The sequence below is a fragment of the Saccostrea echinata genome, unplaced genomic scaffold, assembly GCF_033153115.1.
Source record: "Saccostrea echinata isolate AGI-Se365-2 ecotype Australia unplaced genomic scaffold, CSIRO_AGI_Sech_v1 ptg000024l, whole genome shotgun sequence".
In the NCBI taxonomy this organism is placed as follows: domain Eukaryota; kingdom Metazoa; phylum Mollusca; class Bivalvia; order Ostreida; family Ostreidae; genus Saccostrea; species Saccostrea echinata.
The window spans coordinates 3,648,485-3,672,302 of NW_026889773.1; the positions used below are offsets into that span (position 1 = coordinate 3,648,485).

Sequence of the window (23,818 nt, forward strand, 5' to 3'; positions counted from 1 at the left end):
AATCTTTAATTACATCAGAGCAAAAATAATGTAGAGTCATATATTTCTGTGAGGTACAATTTTTGGTGATATGAGAATTTTTTTTTAAAATCTGAATTCATGTTTGACAGAGTGTTGAGTTAATATACGTTTGAAATTAACATTTTGTTGAGGACTTGTATTTTTGAGTATCTTCATACCACGAAAGCAACAAAAAGGAACCACCATGCACATTAGTGATTTAACAGTAACTCTTCTCTGAGTTATTTTAAAATTAAAACGCCAGTAAGATGATTTAAGTATCACACATCGTGAAGTCCTCGTTTTATAACCATGATATCACAGTAAGTAGCCTATACAAGATCATTCTAATACAACATCACAAATATGTCGGGAGACTAAAGTTTAAAATGTAAAACAGTTTTACTTATCTGCTTTACAAATATCCCTCTATCTGTACAATTGTAAAACGATATTTCATCACACTTCTAATTCTTTATTGAAATATAAAGGGTTTACTAAAAACTGAAGATGAAACGTTACGGTAATTGAGGAATTTCCAACAATTCAATAGTACTTATAGTAACTAAGATTTTTTTTCATAAGCTTATAATTATCCCTTCACCTAAAAAATGTCAAATCTATTCCAGTTTTCTTATTGAATTTCAACATGAAATTAAACCTATGCAATAACAATATAAAATATTTTTTTTATCTGAAAATGTACAGCAGGTTCAATATGCATTGTTCTATACATCAGAGTGATCACAAGATATTACTCTTATCACAATTAAATCCTGCATTTTATTTAAAGTCCCAAATCATTCGCTTTCCGGTCCATGTACATTTCTAATAACAGGGTGGAATCACCTTCCAACTCATTATGTAATCAAAGATGGATGAAATTAGTTGGTGAAGATAGTTGGAATTGAGATATTGTGACATTACTTCAAGAATACAGAACTCTGTGCATCAGTGTTGTAAAGTGGGTTTTCGTTAATCTTAAAAACATAATCGATCCTATTTACTTCATCAAATATCTCGTTTTTTAAATTTGATGAACGCATTTTGTTTGTTGACAGAATGACGTCATATCCATTTTCTAACTCATCTGTAATTAAAAAAAATGAAAGTAACAATGACTTATAACTCTGATTTTATGCATTTATAATAAAAGCATATGAAAATCATGATACTTAGAAACTAACCAATATTGTAAAAGGTTATTCAAATTTAGATATTTAAATATCAAACAGCAACAACACTTACCATTACGTGATACTTCTTCTACAGTGTAATTGTAAGAATGTGAATCCTGTTCTGTTCTTTTCGTCTGTAAACCATTGCTATGATGATTAGCACTAATTGTGTTATTGGTCTTGCTAGGACTGGCAGCTGTACTTCTCATTACACGGTCTTTGTTGTTTTTCTCTGGTCTAAAGACCACAATGTAAATCTTTGTCAAAAAAAGACAACTGAGAAAAACTGTCGCATGAATGAACAATGAAACACAAAGAGAGATGACTCGTGCAGCAATAGTTGTGGAGAAAGCATACAGAGGTACAAACGCTAACCAGATGATAAAGGAAGTGAAAGAGCAGTACATGATTTCACGTGAATCGTTCATGCCTTCAGGGAGTTTTCTTGTTTTGATGGCGAGGATAAGGCATGCAATCATCAGCATAAAAGGCCAGAAAAGAAGAAGGAAATAATTGAAATTGTTAGAGTCTTTACACGTACGGTGTCCTAATGGAGGACTTGATGTAAGATCATACGTTATCTTATGTTCTGGAGTATCTATTATTAGCCAGAAAATGATTGCAAGAAGCTGAACAACTGATAATGCAAGAGAAAGTAGCAAAGCAGTCATCATTGTACACATGTACGGTCTTGGTAAGTGCTGTCCCTTCGCTGCTTGTAGCTTGATTCCAGATCTCACATCAAACGCTCTCTTATAAACAATTAGCTTAGAAAGGACGGAAGAATAGGCCAGAGTATAACTCATACCGATAAATAATCGAGATATTGCGCAAGAGAAAGATGAAGGATAGCTTAGTAAAATAAATGGTGATATATATGACATAAGAATACTAGAAAGCATGACCATGCTGGTTTCAAAACCAGTGGCTTTTAGTAAAGGTGTATTCCTTTTTCTCACGAATACAACGGAAACAACAATGCATAAAACAAAACCCAAAACACTCAATACGAGAATAGCAATAGAGAATGGATTTTCATATGAAAAATAAGAAATTGGAATTTGTATGCATTCATTTCTTTCTGCATTTGGTGTATAGCCGTGTGAACAGTCTGTACAGCTGTACGGGTCTGATGAATTAGTGATGGTTCCAGAAGGACAAGGAGTACAGTCCCAACAACAGATTTCTGTTATTCTTTTAATGTAGCCAGGTAGGCATTCCACAGAACACGACGCCTGTGTCTCAGTAATGTTTAGCAACAATTTATCTTCTACAACTAATTAAAAAAAGAATATAATTTCTTTTATGGTCAATATGAATTAAGAATATCAGAAATCATAAAATCTAGTTTCCAAATTTCGTTTTAAAAGATGATTTGAAATTAAAACATGTAATATGAAATCGTTGATGTAATACATTTTCCTATTTCAGTCCATTTAAAGTTGTCTCCTTTTCTTGAATACTGTAGGATACTATATCTAGCCGGTCCCTCAACGTCATCAACGAAATGGAATGAAGTATTAAAAGGACCTGTTATTGAAATAGAAATGCATTATTTTTTCTTAGAAACCATCTCCCTTTATGTCAAGTTTTTTTTAATTAGCCTGTTTAACTTCAAATTTTCATCTTCAATTTTTTCCCTTACTTTTGATTCTTTCGAGATATTCTAACAATAAATCTCCTGTTAACTTTTCTTTGATTTTGTCACATACACCAGTATCATTCTGACATATTTCTGAATGTATATTCAAAATAGCATCGCCAAATGCGTAAACAGCATCTCGGACGTTGGTAATGTACGGGATATCTGATAAAGATAAAAGGAAATGTGAGACAGTCTATATAAAAGAGCAATATTCTTCGATTACATTGACATCATAATGTGATGTTGGCAATTTCTTTTATCAATATCCTCTGTCTACATACAAAATCTTTGAAAAAAAAATCTTCTAGTGTAAGGCATGTGGATGTAAATTTATATTTAATGTTCATGTACTTTTGACAGGGTGCCGACATGGCAGCATTTGCTGCTATTAAAACGCACGAAATTCTAAGAATCAGATCAATTGGTTTAATGTAAGTGGAGCATTTTTATATGTTAACGCTATTTAAACTCAAAATTAAGATACAATACAAAAAATATCCTTCTTATTTCATATACAGTAGGCAAACTTTACACTAAACATATCTTTATAAACTCTACAAAACTTAATGGTATGAATTGCAAAAGAAATTTCACTGATTTTGATGATTTTATACTTTTAATTTAGAAAGGGGAATCTATTATTTTTCTGATTTGGTGTATCTTCCCCAAACAGCACTATTTACCATTGTTAGTTATCCGCCCACAGTTTCCAGCTGTGCAGTTTGGATAATATTGATGAAGGAACTCTAAATACCACGGATTCTGAGTTGTTTCTATATTCTGGCTGTAATTACAAAATCATATAGAACATTTAAATATTATATCGACAATATGATCATGGATTCAAATTTTCTAAATTAAAACTTCGACAGACTTATAGGAAGAATCAGGTAAACATTTCAAAGGAAAATAAAAAAAACATCATTGCCATATGCTGTTGAATGTTTAACAGGACTTAAATTTAAACCTCCCTCTCCACTGACCATCGCAACTAAGATCTCGGCATGTTAAGATCAGTTCAACCCTTGCGAGTTGTTGCAGATACCTTAGATTGGAACCGAAGCATTATTGTGTGCCTTATGCAACGATTTTTAAGCCTCGGATAGCTTATCTGATCATCGTAAGTGAGGTATTTTAAGGTTCACTATAATACGACAAAAATACCACATTCGACCGATTCAACACCTGAATCACTAACTAGAGAAACTTTTTGGGACATACTATGAGAATCAGAACAGTAATCAACAGCCCGGTGTTGTCTGCGTAAAAATGTTCTTTGCCTCCTTATTTTCACTCAACTGCCGCACCAGCAACTCCAAGCACGGGATCTGACGTCTTTAGACACACTTTTATCTCCAAAGTAACCCTTATCCCCAAAATAATCAACTATTTATGGTAACTAATGCTTTGATATGTCGCATTACCCAAAGCATCTTTTTAAAACTGCCGACTCGGCGTTAAACCCTAATCAATCAATCAATTTTTTTTAAAACTAATTGAAGTTGCTTTTTATGATAGTCAGTCTGTATATTACCAAGTATTTTACTCACTTATTGACGTATTGGAGATATCCTGGATATTCAGAAGTTTCGAGGGTTAATCCGATTGCTCCGTCTATGATATTTTCTAATCCATCTGGAGGATCTCGCCCTGTTAATCCGTCACTTCCGATCCAGATAAAGCCTTCAATGCGCATGTCATGAATTCGGCGGATAATTCTGTATGCATTCTGATACAGCATAAACATAATAACCACTATTTTTCCTAAAATACAATTTTGTATTGAAATAATACTAAAAAATCCCTTTCAAAGCTGGTGCCTACAATGCAAAAACTACAAAAGTGATTTTTGAATACTCGAACATCACCGAAACAGTTATGTGGTTTTATTTCTTATGTATAATCCCGAGGTGTAAGTAATAATCGAAGAAACTAGTCTTGTTTATAACGTTTCTTTTGGATTTAATTTTATTTTAATTAGATCTTTGATTTAAAAAGAAAATATTTATGTAATCATTATACCATTTGAGTTTCTTTTAGATTGAAGATCAGTTGCAATCTCAGTGACCTCTTTATCTTTCATTTCATCTGAAGTTTGTTTCTCATAACCAATGCATATTTTGTTTTGTCGTGCAAATTCTTTGATGTCTTTATAGCCATAACTGCCATAGCTAGAATCTTCGTAAAGAATACTCACATACTCCCAGCCATTTGCTCTGAAAAAGCAACAAATTAAGGACAAACGGCCAAAGCTCTAATGAGATTAAAACACCAAAAAAAATCAAATTAATTGCTGAACACTAGACGATCGGGACTACCAAAAATTCCTAGATTAATTTATAAAATATATATAATATCATAACAGAAAATATACAGAGTTCAAATTTCATTACGCTAGCGCTTTCTATATTTTTATATATACATCTTCAGGTATACATACATTTGTATGCTTGCATGTAATAAACGTCCAAGCTATTCAACATTACAGTTTTTGGAGCGCTTAGTCTAATAACATTTCGCAGAAGAGATCGGTAAAGAAATAATTATAATGACTGTAAAAGATAGATTGTCATACAAACATTATTTATTTCCTCTATAATGTAGAGCTATTTCTATCATAAACGCATAGAAAATATTTATCACCAGATGTGCTAAGATTTAAAAAACAAAGTTGATGAAATATTTGTATAGGTACAATAAAGAATAGCAATCATGTGTTACGCTACTCTATGAACAATAACTGGAACAAGAGGCCAATGGGCATATTGGCTAGGAAGAAGCAGAAATCAGTTCTGTATTAAAAATGGGGGGGGGGGTAAAACTTTAATTTACACTAGCTAAGGATGCTTCCATATCAATATTACTGATCATTGATTTACTGTTCTTAAACAGAGGAATTTACAAGGTTTTTTCCCTATGTTTTCCTATGTAAAACTCTGATCTCTCATTGTAGCCCTACCCTATCCACCCTAAATTTGAACCAATTTGAATTTACATTACATGAGGATGCTTCTATAATAATGACTAATCGTGGCTTTGCTCCTCTTCAGCAGACGATTTTTATAGATGATTCCTATATATTCTTATGCAAAACTTTGGGCCTCTGTTGTGCCCCCCCCCCCCCAATCCCTGGGGACATAATTAAAAAAAACTTTTACAATACCTAAGGTTGATTCTGAATTAATTGTATGACTAATAATAGCTTAGTTGTTCTTGAGAGGAAGATTTTAAAGATATTTCCAATCTGTAAAGTGAATGATCAGGTTCTTATAAGGGATATATATAGATTTTTCTTTTACTCTGTCTGAGTAAATGATTGGAATAATTATCAAGACACCTCTGCCTGAGGGTATATCACACAGTACTTAAATTTTCTCTTATCTAGAGACGGGGACTGGGTAAGGTACTACTTGCACAGTGTTTCTAACTAAGATTCCCATTGATAGATGAGAACCTGGTGTCTCAATCTTCTTCAGATTTACTACACTCAGAAGTTAACATCAATTCCTTAGGATACTTGCCACTGGTGTTAATTCTTTTGTTTTACTCTGACCCCTAAGGTTTTCCATCCCTAATAGGACCAAATTCTCTATCCTCAAACGTCCATCACGTTCATAATACTCTAATATTAAGTTGAAGCATTTTAGAGTAAATTTACTAACTAGAAATTAATAAACAAAGACTGCATTGAAGTGAATGGCGACAAGCAATTTTTTTTAAATCAAATAATAAGATGCATTAAAATATTAGAAATAGAATGGCAATTGAAAACGATTTTTTTTACCAGATAAGTTTTTCAAAATTGATTCTTTTTTTATTAATAAAAAGCAGAGGGAGATAAATCGTACCAAAATTCATGGTCATAAATTAGGACACATCCCATCCTATCATGCTAATTGTAATAAATGGGAATTGTGTCTAATTATACTGAGTATTCAACCCTTATACATCTGTCACGTATTCAATTTCTTTAAATCTGTTGTTACTAGTGATGGAATAAACCTCTTTATTGCTGATTCAACTCCGACTTCTTCATCTAGCTCATGAATGTCTGACTTCTCCAAAACCTCGCCTTATACATACCCTTTGGTTTGTCTAGTCCATTCCAAACGCTTTGAGCTCATTCCACTGTTTGATTGATTGATTGTATGTTGTTTTACGTCCAAATTCAGATTTTTTCACTCATTTAGAGGCGTCCCATATACCGGTGAAGGGCATCATATTTAGACCTTTACTCGGCACTCAAGGCTATAGAGCAGTGAGGGATCTATATCGTGCCAACGCCTGCCGTGACACGGGCCTTGGTTTTAAGGTCTCATCCGAAGGACCCGCAAATTTCACTTCAAAGTGCCGAGCGCATGGCGAAGGAACAGTTGCTACCCATTTTTTTTTTTTATCAACTTAGGTCAGTCGCAGCCGAGATTCGAACTCACGATCTCCCGGTCACGGAGCAAGCGCTCTACCGACTGAGCTACCGTGAATGGTAAGGGGCATTTGAGTAAAACGCATTGAAGACTTCAGACAGTGGTAACCGTCACGGTAACTCAGTCGGTAGAGCGCTTGCCCCAAGCACTCGGCACTTTGAAGTGAAAGTTGTTGGTCCTTCGGATGAGACCTTAAAAACCAAGGCCCCGTGTCACGGCAGGCGTTTGCACGATATAGATCCCTCACTGATCAATGGCCCTGAGTGCCGAGTAAAGGTCAAAATTTGAAGCCCTTCACCGATATATGGTGACGTCTCTATATGAGTGAAAAATTCTCGAATGGGACATAAAAATAACATAAAATCAATCATTCATACAAATGCCCCTTAACCATTGCACCTATATATTCCTATGTTTAACTTTGATCCACTGTTTCGGCCCCGCCCTACCCCCGGGGGTCATATTTGAACAAACTTGAATTTACACTACATGATGATACTCCGGTATGAATATGACTAATAGAAACTAAGCTGTTCTTGAGAAGAATTTTTTTTAAAGATATTTTCTATATACTCCTATCTTAAACCTTAACCCCTGTTGTGGCCCTGTCCTACCCCAGGGATCAAGTTTTGTCTTTTCTTGCTCAGTGGTTCTTGAAAAGAGGATTTTTAAAAGATGTCACAAAATTTTCACAAATTCTTAATTATCTCCCCTTGATAGAATGCACAGCACTTCCTGTGAAAAAGCTTTAATCCTCTTCACCCAATGATGCTTTATAGTTTGTTTGAAATTGGCCCAGTAGTTTTTCAGAAGAAGTAGAAACTGTGAAAAGTTTACAGAATACAGGCAACAGACGGATGGCGGACACTCTTTGATCAGAAAATCTCACTTGAGCCTTAGGCTCAGGTGAGCTAAACATGTATCACTTAACCTTGAAATTCTGTCCCCCAAACAAGTTACTTGTAATTAAATTATGATGAGCTATGAACATAAACTTCCACGAATAAATATTGCACAGTATGTATCTTCATAATGACTTGCGTCAAAAGAAATCAATTAATTTTCTGATGGGTTTAAAATTTGTACAGTCTGAAGGTTTTTTTGAAGTTGAAGATTTTCTTGTCCGTACTTTACACAAAGCAATATTGCCGGATAACAACAAAAATATCTAATGCTATTTAACTTTTATTAGAACAGATAAAAATATGAATAAACGTTCAATACCGAAAAAGTACTGTCCGATTTATTCCTCACTAAATGCTAATTGTCGTACCTGAGAAGCTGAACGATTCCTTTTGCCTGGTATGTGTCGGATGGTACTGTTCTCTTGAAATACTTATACTTCTGTCTGTCATTTAGGATTGAAGAAGTAGACGTGGCACTTATCTGTAACAATTAAAATCTTGAAATATTCTTATTTTGGCTAAACTTTTTAATAGTTCTTTGTTAAAAAATTATAATATAAAAAAAGAAATTAAAATTATTTATATGCATTTAATGTTTTGAAGTCTTTTAAATACCTATAGCATCAAAACATGTGACTTTCAACGTTTTATCCTACGATTCCTCAGAGCAATTTAAGAAGGCTTTTTGACAACAGAGACATTTTTTCTCTCATAAACACCACGTTAACGTACGTGGAATATGAAATATGGAGATAACTGACAGCAAATGTTCCTAACTTGTGATTTGTTATTAAGAAAATTTTAAAAAAGCACAAAAACTCTCTGTTAGATCTTTAAAAGATGCAGGAGTTCAGCATGCATAATCAGCACGGACCTCTGAAAACAGAGATGGGATCCATGCATTCATTTTCAAATTTATTGAATTTTAAATTTATCGATGGAAAATATTGACAAGTTCTCCCTTTATGCATTTTTTTTTGCATGCTTTTAAACGCAGGTCTCCTTTTGTTGAATAATATGTAAGGAATTATGTATTGAAAGCTATATTCGCATATCAATATTGATTTCCAGGTAAGAAAATTTCCTGTAACTTGGCGCAAAAACTTTTTTCTACGAATAAACTCCATTCCATGAATTATTCAGGTTTCTGCAGGTTATTCCTTATAAAAAAGTTTTTTTTTCTAAATTTTAATCTTTTTGACCGGTAAAAATATCTATATTGATAAAGATTACTTTAGAGACAATTGCAAGCCAGACAAGTTTATTTCGGCATAATGTGATGGACAGGAACAGTGTATCTCAAACAGTGATATCTCGAATGTCATGGATATGTCGAGGTGATTTGGTGGTCCCAACCAGTTATTCTTTAAGTAATTTACCCCTGATATCTCGAATCCTAGGATATCTCGAGGTTTTTTCTTGGTCAAATCGAGTTCGAGATAACGAGGCTTGAGAGTCGTTTAAAAACAAAAATGATATATTCCTTTGCTCTACTCTCATTTAATGTTTCCAGATAAGAAACCCTTTGCTTAATGAAATGGATGTTTCTAATCTACTTCAGCGAAGCAGTTCCTTCATTACATATTATAAAATATTGCTTCTAGAGTCTGAGAGTCTGACAGGGTCTGACACATCTGTTTCATATTTGGAAATTTTACTTGAAAAAGACGTTAATGGTAATCTAACAACCAAGCTTTATGATAAACGTGATGACTTTAACTTTTCAATCGTCAACTTCCCTTACTTATGCAGCAATATACCTTCATCACCTGCATACGGGGTATATATCTCTCAGTTGATTCGACACACAAGAGCATGCTCTACGTAATGTACAATTTCTAAAACGAGGTAAATTATTGACAAATAAGTTGATGAAACAAGAATATCAGCTGTCTCGTTTAAAGTCATCATTTCGTAAGTTCTATGGTCGATACAATGACCTTGTCAGCAAATGCAATTTATCATTGAGTCAAATGCTGACTGACGTTTTTCACACTAATTGTTAGGCCATTATTTACACACTGAATTGTCGACGGATTTTCCCGTTATTTCCCGATCATGACAAGGAGCACACGGCGGGTGTGACCGGTCGGCAGGGGATGCTCATTCCTCCATGGCACCTGATCCCACCTCTGATGTTTGGAGGTCCGTGTTTGCTCTGCTCCTATTTTGTATTGATTAATGGACTTTTGAGCTTGAATACTGTTCGTTATCTCCATATATTTCATTCTAAATATTGCTTCTAAATAGGTTCTTCAAGATATAATGTCATTGAACACCTTGTCATGTTCCATGAGGAATGAACTGCTCCTTCAAAAACTCTCCAAAAATCGTTTTGAAAATTTTGGCTAATTATGAAGAGAAATTATACTTAACTCAACGCTCACAAACACATTGAATTAAAACAACAGTATGTTTACCTGTGGCATTTTGAAAAGAGCCAGCAGACTGGCCACATATTGTGTCTGTCTACTAGTCACTGGACCAATTACTCCGATCACCCCTGTGTCTATTGAAGTAGAACAGTTATTTTGTCCAGTTTCCTCATGTTTCTTGTAGAAACTTTTCTGTGCAAATTCTAAGGAGTGTTCCAAGGCTGGATTAATATTGTAGCAAGTATCATACGCTAAGAAACCCAGTTTTATTCCTTTATGTTTCAAGTAAACGTTGACTTCGGAAAGAGCAAAAGTTGCGGCGTCCAAGAGATGAATTCCTATATCGGGGTCGATTTTGGAATCGCATCCTTCACCCTCCGAAAAATGAACTGGGAAGAGTCCCCCCAACATAAGATCTCCGGGAATGTATAGTCGTTCAGTATTGTTACAAAATATCGACCCGACTAGTAGCAAATAGAAGGCAAGTTGTCTTACAACCATTGTCATATCCATTCATTACAATTTCTGTCAGGTTTTATTCTGACACAGTTCCTCCTCTTCGTATTAAAGCAATTGTTACAATTGAATTTGAATGTCGTGCTTTAAAAAAAATATATATCTAGATATTGTTGAACGTATAAGGAAAATATTGACATGCAGATGAAAAGCTTTCTTTATATTACATCTTAAGTATGCATCAAATGTTTCCTCATTCATAGCGAGATGTATAATCGTATGTAAGCATGATATTGATATACATTGATACGCCTGTAACTATGAAACCGAATATAATATATTCATAATAGCTTACAAATATACGTAGTAAAACACATTGTTGTAAGGAAGTATATACTTAACATCAATACTCTACAGTATCTGATAAGAAACAAAACAAATGAAGGAACGTCAATATTTGATATGCATGTATGCATAAACCATTATGAATCGTCAGACCTTATAACGTCTATATCTTGTTCATATAAAAACTTTTATGTCTCTACCACTTATCTGTTAGAGCATTAATCTAATTTTCATGAATGCTTGGCTTGCCGATATCAATACTAGCTTAGGCTTTTTTGGCATGTTATTCATGTTGAATTTCTGCTATCTTTGCAGTAGAATGTAGCCACAGTGCATATACTAAATGAAATAGATTGGATATCAGCCGAAATGTTGATGATGCCGAGCAATTAATGTATTCTCTCCACACAGTGATTTCTACCCAATTAATTCATATTGTTTGTTTTATCTTCATTTTGTTTACTTTTATTACTATTATTATTTTATTTTCTTAACACTGCTTCTTATTAAAGGGGCTTGGGCACAGATTTAATATTTTCTAAACTTTTTAGTATAATATATTATTATTATCTGCGTTCAGTGATGCGTGCAGAGTAAACAAATTGAACACACCCGATCAAACGAAAACATTTATGCAGAGATGTATGTCGTGATGTATAGAAAAATCTAGTTGTCATTGTATTCTAGGAATATTCATGGAAGTACAATTCATTAAACTGAGGTTATGTTTTGAATAAACTTAAAAAAATTAAAATGTTAAGTGTGTCCAGGTCCCTTTAATAATATTATTCAATATTTTTTTTTTAAAATAATATTTTAAATTTAATGGGACCCAACATTATTATTCTATTTCTGTTGTACATGTACATTTTCCTTTATTATTATTTGTTTCATCTAGTATTTATATAACGTAGTAGCGATATGTTTGAGAGAATACAACGTTGTACGATTCACCTATAATTCACCTATAATTAATTCGTGATAATTAATTCGGTGGTTTATGTAAATCACACACATCACCACATCACCACGGTAGACCAGACTGACCGGACGTGCCTCGCGTTGATCCGGATACATCACAACTGAGATGTTCCCTCACATCTGTCATCATGATTGACAACCAATCGTCTACATCAGCATTACTCTCTTTAGTTGGTCTCCCTGTCAGACATACTATTTTTCTTCTTTTTTTTTATTAACCGGTGGTTGTAGTTTTGCGGTGGTAGCCTGTTTTACTCTAGTTCCTTTAAAGTTTTCTTCTATTGCTCAGTTTACTTTCATTCCTTAAATTGTTTCTGTTACTTTCGGGGTTTATAAAGCGTAAACTGCCCCAACCCAGTTTATACCGTATAAAATGGGTAGCTATTAAATTCATTCCTTAAATAAACAGGTTTGCCAAAATATAACAAATATGGGCATATACTAGAGGATTGGTAGTTTTAATATATGCATAGCAAAATTTCCACACTCCTTAATATGAAGTATATAAAGCATTTTAAGATTTATTTTTTCCAGAAATTTCTATTTTTTCAACTATTTTTACATGGATTTCCTAAGACTGACGTAGTGCCCATCCCTCGAGCAAATATATATATATATATATATATATATATATATATATATATATATATATATATATATATATATATATATATATATATATATATATATATATATATATATATACAGTCAAACCTCGCTATCTCGAACTCGAAGGAACCGAGAATAAACTTCGAGATATCTGATTATTCGAGATATCGAGTGTAAAATACCTAAAGAAATAGTGGTTTGGACATGCAAATCACTTCGACATATCCATGGTATTCGAGATATCAGTGTTCCAGATAACGAAGTTCAACTGTATTTCATAATATTTTAATTAAAGACAGACAAAAACAATGGTAAAAATTTGCTCGCGGAATGGTCTGCATATGCAGTTATGTTTCTAGATAGAGGTATACAAAATTAAGAGATTTCCAACGGTGTTTTATAATCCCAAGCGCAAAATCTATTCCGCATTGGAATTTTACAACATATTTATGTAAAAAAGGAACAAATATCGATGTTTGAATCATGAAATAAAAACGCAAATATTTTAATTAAAAAAAATGAACACAAGACATTGTATTTAGATATAGATATTTAGATATAGAGGTGCTGTAGGGGCTAAAATTATATTTTGTTATAAAGGGAACTTAGTCAGGGCCCCATCCCTGGTAGCTGCCCTATATATAATCTTTAATGTTATAGTTCTGGAAATAAATGTGAGAGAAAAATAAAAAACACAAGTCATTTAAAATGCACAGGTTGGTGCCATTTATTTATGTAACCGTGATAGCCGGTCAGCCTGAAAAAGGGACATGCGTGTGTGTGACTGGGGGAGCGGGACATTCCTTATTGCTGTCATGTAGTAAATTTTGAGTTTACCGGGGAGAAGTAAACTTGTAAATTTTGTATTTCCTGCCATCCACTATCACTACATATATTTACTTCTATTTACTGCGATCCAATAAATTGAAATTTTACAACATAAGATTACAAATCATCCCATGAAACAAATTCTGAACTACATTTAATGAATAATGGTGAACATCATGCCGTAAGGGCGGATTCATGAATGTCGCGCGACTTATTAAAAAGAGAGGGAAAAGTGGGGAGGGGCTTTTTATTGCAAACTACAGTATTCAAAAAAAAAATTCGGAGATATTTTGAATGCTCTTTTATATACCTTGAAAGGGAAGCGGACAATCTAGTGTTCTTTTTTTCTAGAAACAAATGATGTTTAAAAAAGATTTCTTTGTTTAGTTATGCGTATTCTTAAAAATAAAACCAAAACAATGCACTGAATATTGTCGTAGCTTTATTCATACATTTAAAAAACTCATACTCAATTGAAAAAATAATCAAAGGAAGAAACTTGTCCTCCAAATTAAAGTCAAGGCTTTTTGGCATCATTGACAGCAGCTTTTTCAATAGAAATGGAACTCGTAAATTTACTTACTTTATTATTGGTCATTTGCAAAATTATTTTGTTAAAACCATTCTGATTGTACACAGAAGTACTCTGAAGTTGATATTAAAAAAGATGCTTGAGTTTCTGATTGACAGCATTTATGCAGTTTTTGGAGACCAGTCCTCAAACATCTGTTGGAATTCCCATGTACACCGAATGCGCCCCATAGTTAGCAGACCTATTTTTTGTATTCATATGAATCAAAATTTATTCAAAATCTTATAAATGAGAAAAAGAAATCTCTTTTTTGTTGTTGTTGTTTTCACTCATATGGAAACGTCACAACTTGCCGGTGGAGGGCTGCTAAGGATCTACTTCTTACATCGCGACTCTAGAGCAAACGATCTAACCACTGCGCCATGCGGCGACAAGAAAACACTTGCTGTGGCTTTCAACTCTACAATTAGATATATCGACGACGTATTATCAATTAGGAATACTTATTTCTATTCATATGTCGTCAGGATTGATTACGTTTTCAACAGTGAAATATTGTAATTTATTTGCTGAATAAAGGTGATATTCTTACACAGTGTAAAAGAATATCAAAAATGGTATTCTCACAGTGTGAGAATATCAGAAGTGCGACAAAACTTACTATTTTCCTTCCCTTCACAAAGAGTGTTTTTTAAAAAAATCCTTGGCCTTTTATAAGATAGAGCTATTGAGCCATCCCGACAGAGACTAATAGATATACTACCAAAGTTTTTTCCAAATATATCGTTTAAAATTCTTGTTTAAACGTTTTTTCAATCTCGCAATCGCTTAGCTATGATGTTTCAACCGCTCAACTATGACGTCACAGCATATGACACTGTGTTACAAAAAGACAGAGGCAAAGGTAATATCTAAGAAAATGTAATAAACAGAAAATTCAATGTTTTGTAAATGAATACGGAATTTATTTCACTCGTGAGACAGGATTTTTTAATATTTTCAATCGTGCTTCGCACTCGTGAAAATATCAAAAAATCCTGTCCAACTTATGAAATAAAATCGATTCCATATTCATCTACGAAAACATTGAATATCTATATATCCCAGTGAGCTTGAAATAAAATATACTACAGAGTTTGACACATCTGTTTCATATTTGGATATTTTACTAGAAAAAGACGTTAATGGTAATCTAACAACAAAGCTTGATGACAAAAGTGATGACTTTATCTTTTCAATTGTCAACTTCACTTACTTATGCAGCAGTATACCCTTATTACTTGCCTATGGGGTGTATATCTCTCAGTTGATTCGATACGCAAGAGCATGAACAATTTCTCAAACGAGGCAAGTTGATGAAACAATATCAATAAGGATATCATTAGTCTCGTTTAAAATCATCATTTCGCAACTTTTATGGTCGATACAATGACCTTGTAAGCAAATACAACATATCACTAAGTTAATTGCTGACTGACGTGTTTCATACTAATTGTGAGGCAATGATTTACACACTGATTGTCGACGGATTTATTCGCTTCCTCGATCATGATTAGGAGCACATGGCGGGTGTGACCGGTCGGCAGGAGATGTTCACACCTCGATGGCACCTGATCTCACCTCTGATGTTTTTCGAGATCCGTGTTTGCTCTCCTTCTGATTTGTATTGTCTAATTGGTTTTTGAGCTTGAAAACTGTTCGTTATCTCCATATTTCATCATAGTCAGCTGCCTTTTCGGTACAAAATGAACTCATAAATTTACTTGTCTAGTCAATTGTCGATTGTTTAAAACCTTTTGGAAATACTGTTGGTCAATCAAGTTTCGGTCATTTTCAAAATAGCCGACATGAAAGTTTAAAGGGCATCATTTCGAAAAGTTTTTCTTGTTATTTCAATGTTCTCTGCAGCATTTTAATAATCTTTGAAATTATCAATGAAGATACGGCCAGCATACAGTTTAAGGGCCATTTCTTATAAATAATATAAATTGGAATATTTTTGCTGCTGTCTGTAAATTTATTTATGAAACCTGTCGATTTATAATTGCTATTGCTACTGTAAATAATTTTTATTTATCCCACTTGTTTAAGTTATATTTCTTTGATTTATTTTTTACTTGACATATTTTTTTATGTAAAGAGAGGAAAATAAAATAAATCTTACACGGTACCAATTTTGATGCACCAGCTGCTTGTTTTGACAAATTATGTCTCTTCAGTGATGCTCACGCCGAAACGTATGAAATCCGAAATAGTTTGATAGTTTGATGACTTTGAAGAGCTGAAAAAAGTGGGTGCCAAAGACTGGAGCCAAATACGTCGAAGTATCAGAGCTTGGCATGGGGAGATAATCCTTGATTTTGAAATAAATTTCTAAATTTTACCACAGCAATTTTATATTTGTCCGTATTTTCAAGCTAGTACCGAAGTACTTAGCTACTGAGCTGTAGAGAACCTCGGGTACTGACAGTCAACCAGCAGAGGCCTCGACACAGGGGTCCTAAAATAAATCTTTTACGCTACAAATTTTGATGCACCAGATGCGCATTTCGACAAATTACGTCTATACAGTGATGCTCATGCCCAAACGTTGGAAATCTGAAATACTTTGATAAAGAAAAGGCAATGGAGAGCTGAAAAAGGGAATACCAAAGACTGTATACCAATAAGTGTAAGAACCTTTTTTTCAATCCTTCTGATTCATTCAATAAAAATATGTTCGAAACAAAATAACAATTGTAATCATTTTAAATGTACGTACAGGCGAATTCAGATTCTTTTTAAAGGCTTTTGATCATTTTGTTTGGTCTGCATTCACGTAAAAATGTGAAAAGAGTCTCCCAGGAATTGAAACGGATTATAATTTGAAAATAATATAAAGCATCTAAGAATGATTTATATCATTTAAAATAAACCTTTCTTCATGCATTGGTGTGGTAGGGAACAATATCTTTTACATCAATTAAATCATCTTTTTTACTGAAAGAATAAAACATGTTTTTTTTTTTTGTTTTTTTTTAGGATTCGTGTTAATATCTATTGAATGATGGCGTCAAAGATGGAAGAAATAAGGATTGAAATATTTCCTACTTTTCTTCAGGAGGTTGGCACACTTGCAATGCTGTTTTGTTTAAAATTTGAATTTTTCTACTTCATTGAAATAAGGTAATGAATATACATGAAAATACTTAACATTCAGTGACAACGGATTTTTCAAAATAACTTTACACCAAACAGTTGTAGTTGTTAACATTGACATTCACTCTGTTATTTTAATATTTAAGTTTTACTAGGTTTATTTGATTTTTTTTATAACGTTCACTTCACTAACAACAAAGTGTTAACACTGGTGTGTTGCTTTTGGTTTCTTACACTTTTTCTTTTATTGTTCTTAGCAATAGTTTTAATGTCTTTTATTAATACACCTTAGATTTTCCATTTTCCTTGAAAATCAAGGATGCATTTTAGTTTGTGGATGTGTAAGAATGTATAGCAATCAAACACGCCCGATCTTTATATATAATTTTTCATATGAAAGAAGTTTCTAAGTAAGTTTTAAAAATTATCAACCTGAAACACTCATGTAATATGAAAGTACTAAATTGCGGGGGAAAAGATGGTACACTTCAAATCCGTGTTCCTTTAAAGCATAAATTGATTTATGCCTCGGGGTTGTGGATAGAGTTTTTGTTAACTTCCATAATCTCAACAATTCCATCTCCTGCTTGGAATCCTCTACTGTTAAAGGTGGATACATATACTTTATCTGTTGAGAGGATATTATCAGGTCCTAAGTCATCTGTAAAAAAAAATTAAGTATTAGGTTAAGTTTAATATTATTCTAATATCATGCATGTATTACGAACACAAAAATCTTAATCGAAGCAAGTATAATATATTCTTACAAAGAGTGAAATATAGGTCAAAAAATTAAAAACAAAAGATTAAAAACGTAAACTTAAAAAATGGCAACACTTAAGGTTAGATTGTGAATACTCTACGGTGTAATCGTTCGATTTGTTTGAATGTTCCTCTTTTCTTGTCGACTGTAACCCATTGTTTTGATGATTACCACTATATGTGTTAGGAGTCTTGCTAGGACTGGCAGCTGTACTTCTCATTACACGGTCTTTGTTGTTTTTCTCTGGTCTAAAGACCACGATGTAGATTTTTGTCAGAAAAAGACAACTGAGAAAAGCTGTCGCATGAATGAACAATGAAACACAAAGAGAGATGACTCGTGCAGCAATAGTTGTGGAGAAAGCATACAGAGGTACAAACGCTAACCAGATGATAAAGGAAGTGAAAGAGCAGTACATGATTTCACGTGAATCGTTCATGCCTTCAGGTAGTTTTCTTGTTTTGATGGCGAGGATAAGGCATGCAATCATTAGCATAAAGGGCCAGAAGAGTAGAAGGAAATATTTGAAATTGCTAGAGTCTTTACACGTACGGTGACCGACTGGAGGATCTGATGTCAGATTATATTTTATCGCTTGTTCTGGAGTATCAATTATAAACCAAAATATTATTGCAAGAAGTTGCATAGCTGAAAGAGCAACAGAAAGTAACAAAGCAGTCGTCATTGTACACATGTACGGCTTTGGTAAGCGGTGTCCTTTTGCTGCGTGTTGCTTGATTCCAGATCTCACATCGAACGCTCTCTTATAAACAATTAGCTTAGAAAGGATGGAGGAATAGGCCATAGTATAACTCATGCCGATAAATAATCGAGATAGTGCGCAGGATAGGGATGAAGGAAAGCTTAGTAAAATAAAAGGTGAAATATACGACATAAGAATACTAGAAAGCAATACCATGCTGGTTTCAAAACCGGTGGCTTTAAGTAGAGGAGTATTTCTTTTCTGCACAAACACAGCGGATACAACGATGCATAAAACAGAACCCAACATACACAATGCGAGAATAGCAATAGAGAAGGGATTTTCGTATGTAAAAAAAGAAATTGGAATTTGTATGCATTCATTTTTCTCTGAATTGGGTGTATATCCGTGTGAACAATCTGTACAGCTGTAAGGATCTGATGAATTAGTGACGGTTGCAGGAGGACAAGGTGTACAGTCCCAACAACAGATTTCTGTTTTTCTTTTAACGTAGCCAGGAAGACATTCCATAGAACATGCCGCCTGCGACTTGACAGCATCGAATTCCAAATCTTCTCCTACATCTTGTTTAATAGAGAAAATGTCATTTTCAGATAATATTTTAAAGTCCTGAATCAAGAAAATATAATTTTAAATTTCAATTTGGAAGGTTAATTTCAGCAAATATAAATATAAAATTAAAAATGTTATACATTTTCCTATTTCAGTCCATTCAAAGTGATTGCCTTTTCCTTTGTACTGTAGAATACTGTATCTAGGTGGTCCTTCAATGCCATCAACAAATTGGAATGAAGTGTTTAATGGATCTGTAATTGAAATTGACATTTATCATTTCCCTATTTTATATACTAAATTTGACAACGGAATGTTCCGTCTACCTGATCAATACACAGGGCTTTTGGCGGGAGTGACCGGTCGACAGGGGATATTTACTCCTCCTAGGCACCTGATCTCACCTCAGGATTTTTCGGGATACATGTTTTTTGCCCTGTTCACAAATTTCTATTGTTTTTAGATATTTTAAGATCGATCACTTTTCCTTATTGTCATCTTTTTCATTCCCTAAAAAGAATTCTTTTCACGTTGATATACATTGTATTCAGACATTTTTACTTCAAATTCTCATCTTGAAATCGTGTTCTTACTTTTAACTCCCTCGAGGTATTGTAACAATAGATCTCCTGTTAAGTTTTCTTTAATTTCCTTACAAACACCAGAATAATTCTTGCAGATATCCGAATGAATATTTAGAATGGCATCACCAAATGCATAAACAGCATCTCGGACATTGATGATATAAGGGATACCTGAGAAATACAAGTAGATAAAATGATGTTTTTCAGTAACTTGATCATTTCAATGTGATATTAACAATATGTTCTTATCTTTTTCTTTCATTTTTATGTGCCAATGTTTTTTTTTTTTTTTAAATTTCAAATAAAAAGCTTTCAGATCGGAAATTGAGCTCTTATATTCAAGTTCAATCTTCATGGGAAGAGCCTGGACATGAAGACAGTAAGCCAAATGAAAACGCAAAAAATTATAACCCTGTTATCAAGGATGTATAAAAACAAGTGAGCATCTAAACATTATTCATACTCATTATAATAATTCATAAAATAAATTTAATTCTAAAACTGTTTATCAGTTAACTACCTTTGCCAGTTTAAGATCCTCATTAAAATTGAATGTTGTAAACTGTTGAGGAACTTTTTACTGACACGCATCGCTTAATAGATTAGTCTAGAAGGGAAATCTATAAGCTTCATTTCATGATTTTTACATTTATTTTAAGTTGACATAATCATTGTAATTTACCAGTGTTATTAATCTGCCCACAATTTCCCGCTGTGCAGTTTGGGTAATATTGGTGGAGGAATTCTGAATACCACGGATTTAAATTTGTTTCTATACTTTGGCTGTAAATAAGATGTTAAGAATTATTAGATATAATACTGGTATAAATGCTTCAAAGGGTATTAATATTTAACATAACTGAGAGATGTAGGCGTAAGTGTAACGAGTAAAAAGTATCAGATTTCTCCTCACTTATTGACATATTGGAGATATCCTGGATATTCAGAAGTTTCTAGGGTAAATCCGATAGCTCCGTCCATTATATTTTCTAGTCCAACTGGTGGATCACGCCCTGTTAATCCGTCACTTCCGATCCAGATAAAGCCTTCAATGCGCATGTCATGGATTCGTTGAATAATTCTGTATGCATTTTGATACAGCATAAACAGAACTACCACTATTTTTCCTATAATAGAAATGTTTTAATGCATCTAAAAATGAAAAGTTGTTCTTCACAAACTTGGATCTACAATTTGGAACCTAGAAAAGAGAAAATGTTTATGTTATATGTTCATAGTTTAGTTGATACTATATCTAATCATCTTTACATTTCATCAAAAGAACATTGATATATTGATAAATCGATACATTGATATACAATTATTGTACCTTTTGAGTTTCTACTGGATATAAGGTCTTTTACAACCTCATTCATCTCTAAATCTGTCATTTTCTCTGATATTTGCTTTTCATAGCCAATACATACATTGCCCTGTTGTGCAAAGGTTTTGATATCATTGTAACCATATCGGCCATAGCTGGAATCTTCATATAGGATACTCACATACTCCCAGCCATTAGCTCTGAAGAAAGAACAAAATACAATTAACAAACAATATGCAGATGAAACAAATCGGTCAGGAAGCATATGATATTAAAACATAAAGTATATCAAATTGAAATACCCCCGGGTAGACCATTAGGGCTCCAGGAATTATCATGCACAGTGAATAACGTTAACCATTTGTTTGTAATAGGAAATTTCTTATATTACCTAATATAGTTTCTGTTTGTGGTAGTATGTGTTGCTTTTTATATGTTCTACATGGCATACTACAGGCTTCCTTTGAAGCAATGATTCTTGACCTAGACAGTAGGATGGCTTCCGTTTAGATAGAATTCTTCATAACATCTTTATAGTTTTAATAACCTTGGTAACACTTTACTTTGAAATCAAAATTGAAATTTAGAATTTTATATATTGATTTTTTTAACTTGTGTCAACTTTTTTATCGAAATCGTACTAAAACTTTGGAAGAAGTATTTTTCGATCAATAGAACTATCCAGCATTCACTTGATTTGATACTCAACAGCATGTGCCTTCTTAATCAAAATACCACGTGACTAATGGGGAAAAACATTCCGGGGGAAAGAGCTCGAGTATATAATGTGTATTATCATTTCAATATTAATCCAATGTATATACATGTAGCTTTTGCAGTACCGATGCTTTTTATAAACTTGCTACAGTTTTTAGTTTATCCTAGGCTAATTCAGACGTACTGTGATGCAAAAATTTAAGAATTTGTGTAAATTAAATGTTGATCCTCAAAAATTGTAAGTTTTTTTCTTTTTTTCTTCAGTCAGTAAGGTCAAAAGTTGTTATAATTTTTCAACACTTTATACAGACATTCCCCCGATAATTTAAAGATATTGCTTTTTGATATAGAAAACTGTTTTGTCAATGAATTATGAAGAAAACCAACAGATTCAATCTCGAAAGTCCAATGAAACGATACAAATTTGGAGCAGAGCAAACACGGACCTCAAACTTTAGAGGTGGGATCAGGTGCCATGGAGGAGTGAGCATCCCTTGCCGATCGGTCACACCCGCCGTAGCTCCTTGTCATGATCGGGGAAAAACGGAAAAATCTGTAGACAGTTCATCGTATAAATAATGGCCTATTGATTAGTAAGAAAAACGCCAGTCAGCATTTGACTCAATGAGAGGTTGAATGTGCTGACGAGTTCATTGTATCGACCATAAAACTTGCGAAATGATGACTTCAAACGAGACTGTTGATATCCTTGTTTCATCAACTTGTTTGTCAATACCTTTCCTCCTTTTAGAAATTGTTCATACGTAGAACATGCTCTTGCGTATCGAATCAACTGAGAGACATAAACCCCATATGCAGGTGATAAGTGTATATTGCTACAGAAGTAAGGGAATTTGACGATTGAACCCTAACCCTGAAAAGTTAAAGTCATCACGTTTACCATAAAAATTTGTTGTTAGATTACCATTAACGTCATTTTCTAGTAAAATACCTAAATATGACACAGATGTGTCACACTCTGTGGTATCTTTTATTTCAAGCTCACTGGGATATATCGAGTCGACATATGAATGGAAGTAATTATTGTCAATTGATAATGAGTCGTCTATATACATGTATCTAAATGTCGAGATGAAGGCAACAGGAAGTGTTTTCTTCTTCTGATGTAGAAGTTTTTGAATAAATTCTGCTTCATATCAATACATTAAAAGTTCTGCTAAAAAAATAAGAGGAAATTCTCATACCTTGTTATCGATCTTCTACAAAATTTACTCTTTAATCATTCTGATTCTACAGATCAGGGCACTGAATTTGATACTAAAAGATGAATGGGTTATTCATTGACAATATATGTAGTCTAAGATCCTCATTAAAATTGTCCTCATTGTTACATTGACTTTGTTTACAATTACAGCCCATGATAGAGTCATACTTTGACTGACATATTTTAAACAAATTGTTGGAGTTTTATCCAAATTCTTAGACTATTACTTTTATATAAAATTTGACAACGGATTTCTTTATTTACCTGGATAATCCATAGGGTTCACGAGGGGTGTGACCGGTCGACAGGGGTTTCTCACTCCTCCTATAGGCACCCGATGCTGCATGAACCTCTGGAGATTTCCGGGGGTCCGTTTTTTTTTTTTTTTCTGGTTACTAATTTGTACTGATTTATAGAATTTTTAGATCAATTACGGTTCGTTTTTTCACCTTTTTCTTTCATTTATATAATCTTTTTGTGTCTGGTTTCATTGTTAGTTTTATACCATTTACT

General features: G+C 33.4%; 1 protein-coding gene across 1 annotated transcript in view; it reads right to left on the bottom strand.

Annotated features, from left to right (window-relative positions):
* Positions 1–630: 630 nt before the first annotated feature.
* The window catches only part of LOC133191752 (metabotropic glutamate receptor 3-like), a 46,541-nt gene continuing 23,353 nt past the window's right edge, over positions 631–23,818 (bottom strand). Inside the window, exons 8-9 of the mRNA XM_061327488.1 lie at positions 1,249–2,454; positions 631–1,090 (exon numbers count right to left, since the gene is read on the bottom strand). Of these exons, the coding sequence (XP_061183472.1) occupies positions 924–1,090; positions 1,249–2,454 (1,373 nt within the window). The 3' untranslated portion in view covers positions 631–923. The remainder of the gene's footprint in view (positions 1,091–1,248; positions 2,455–23,818) is intronic.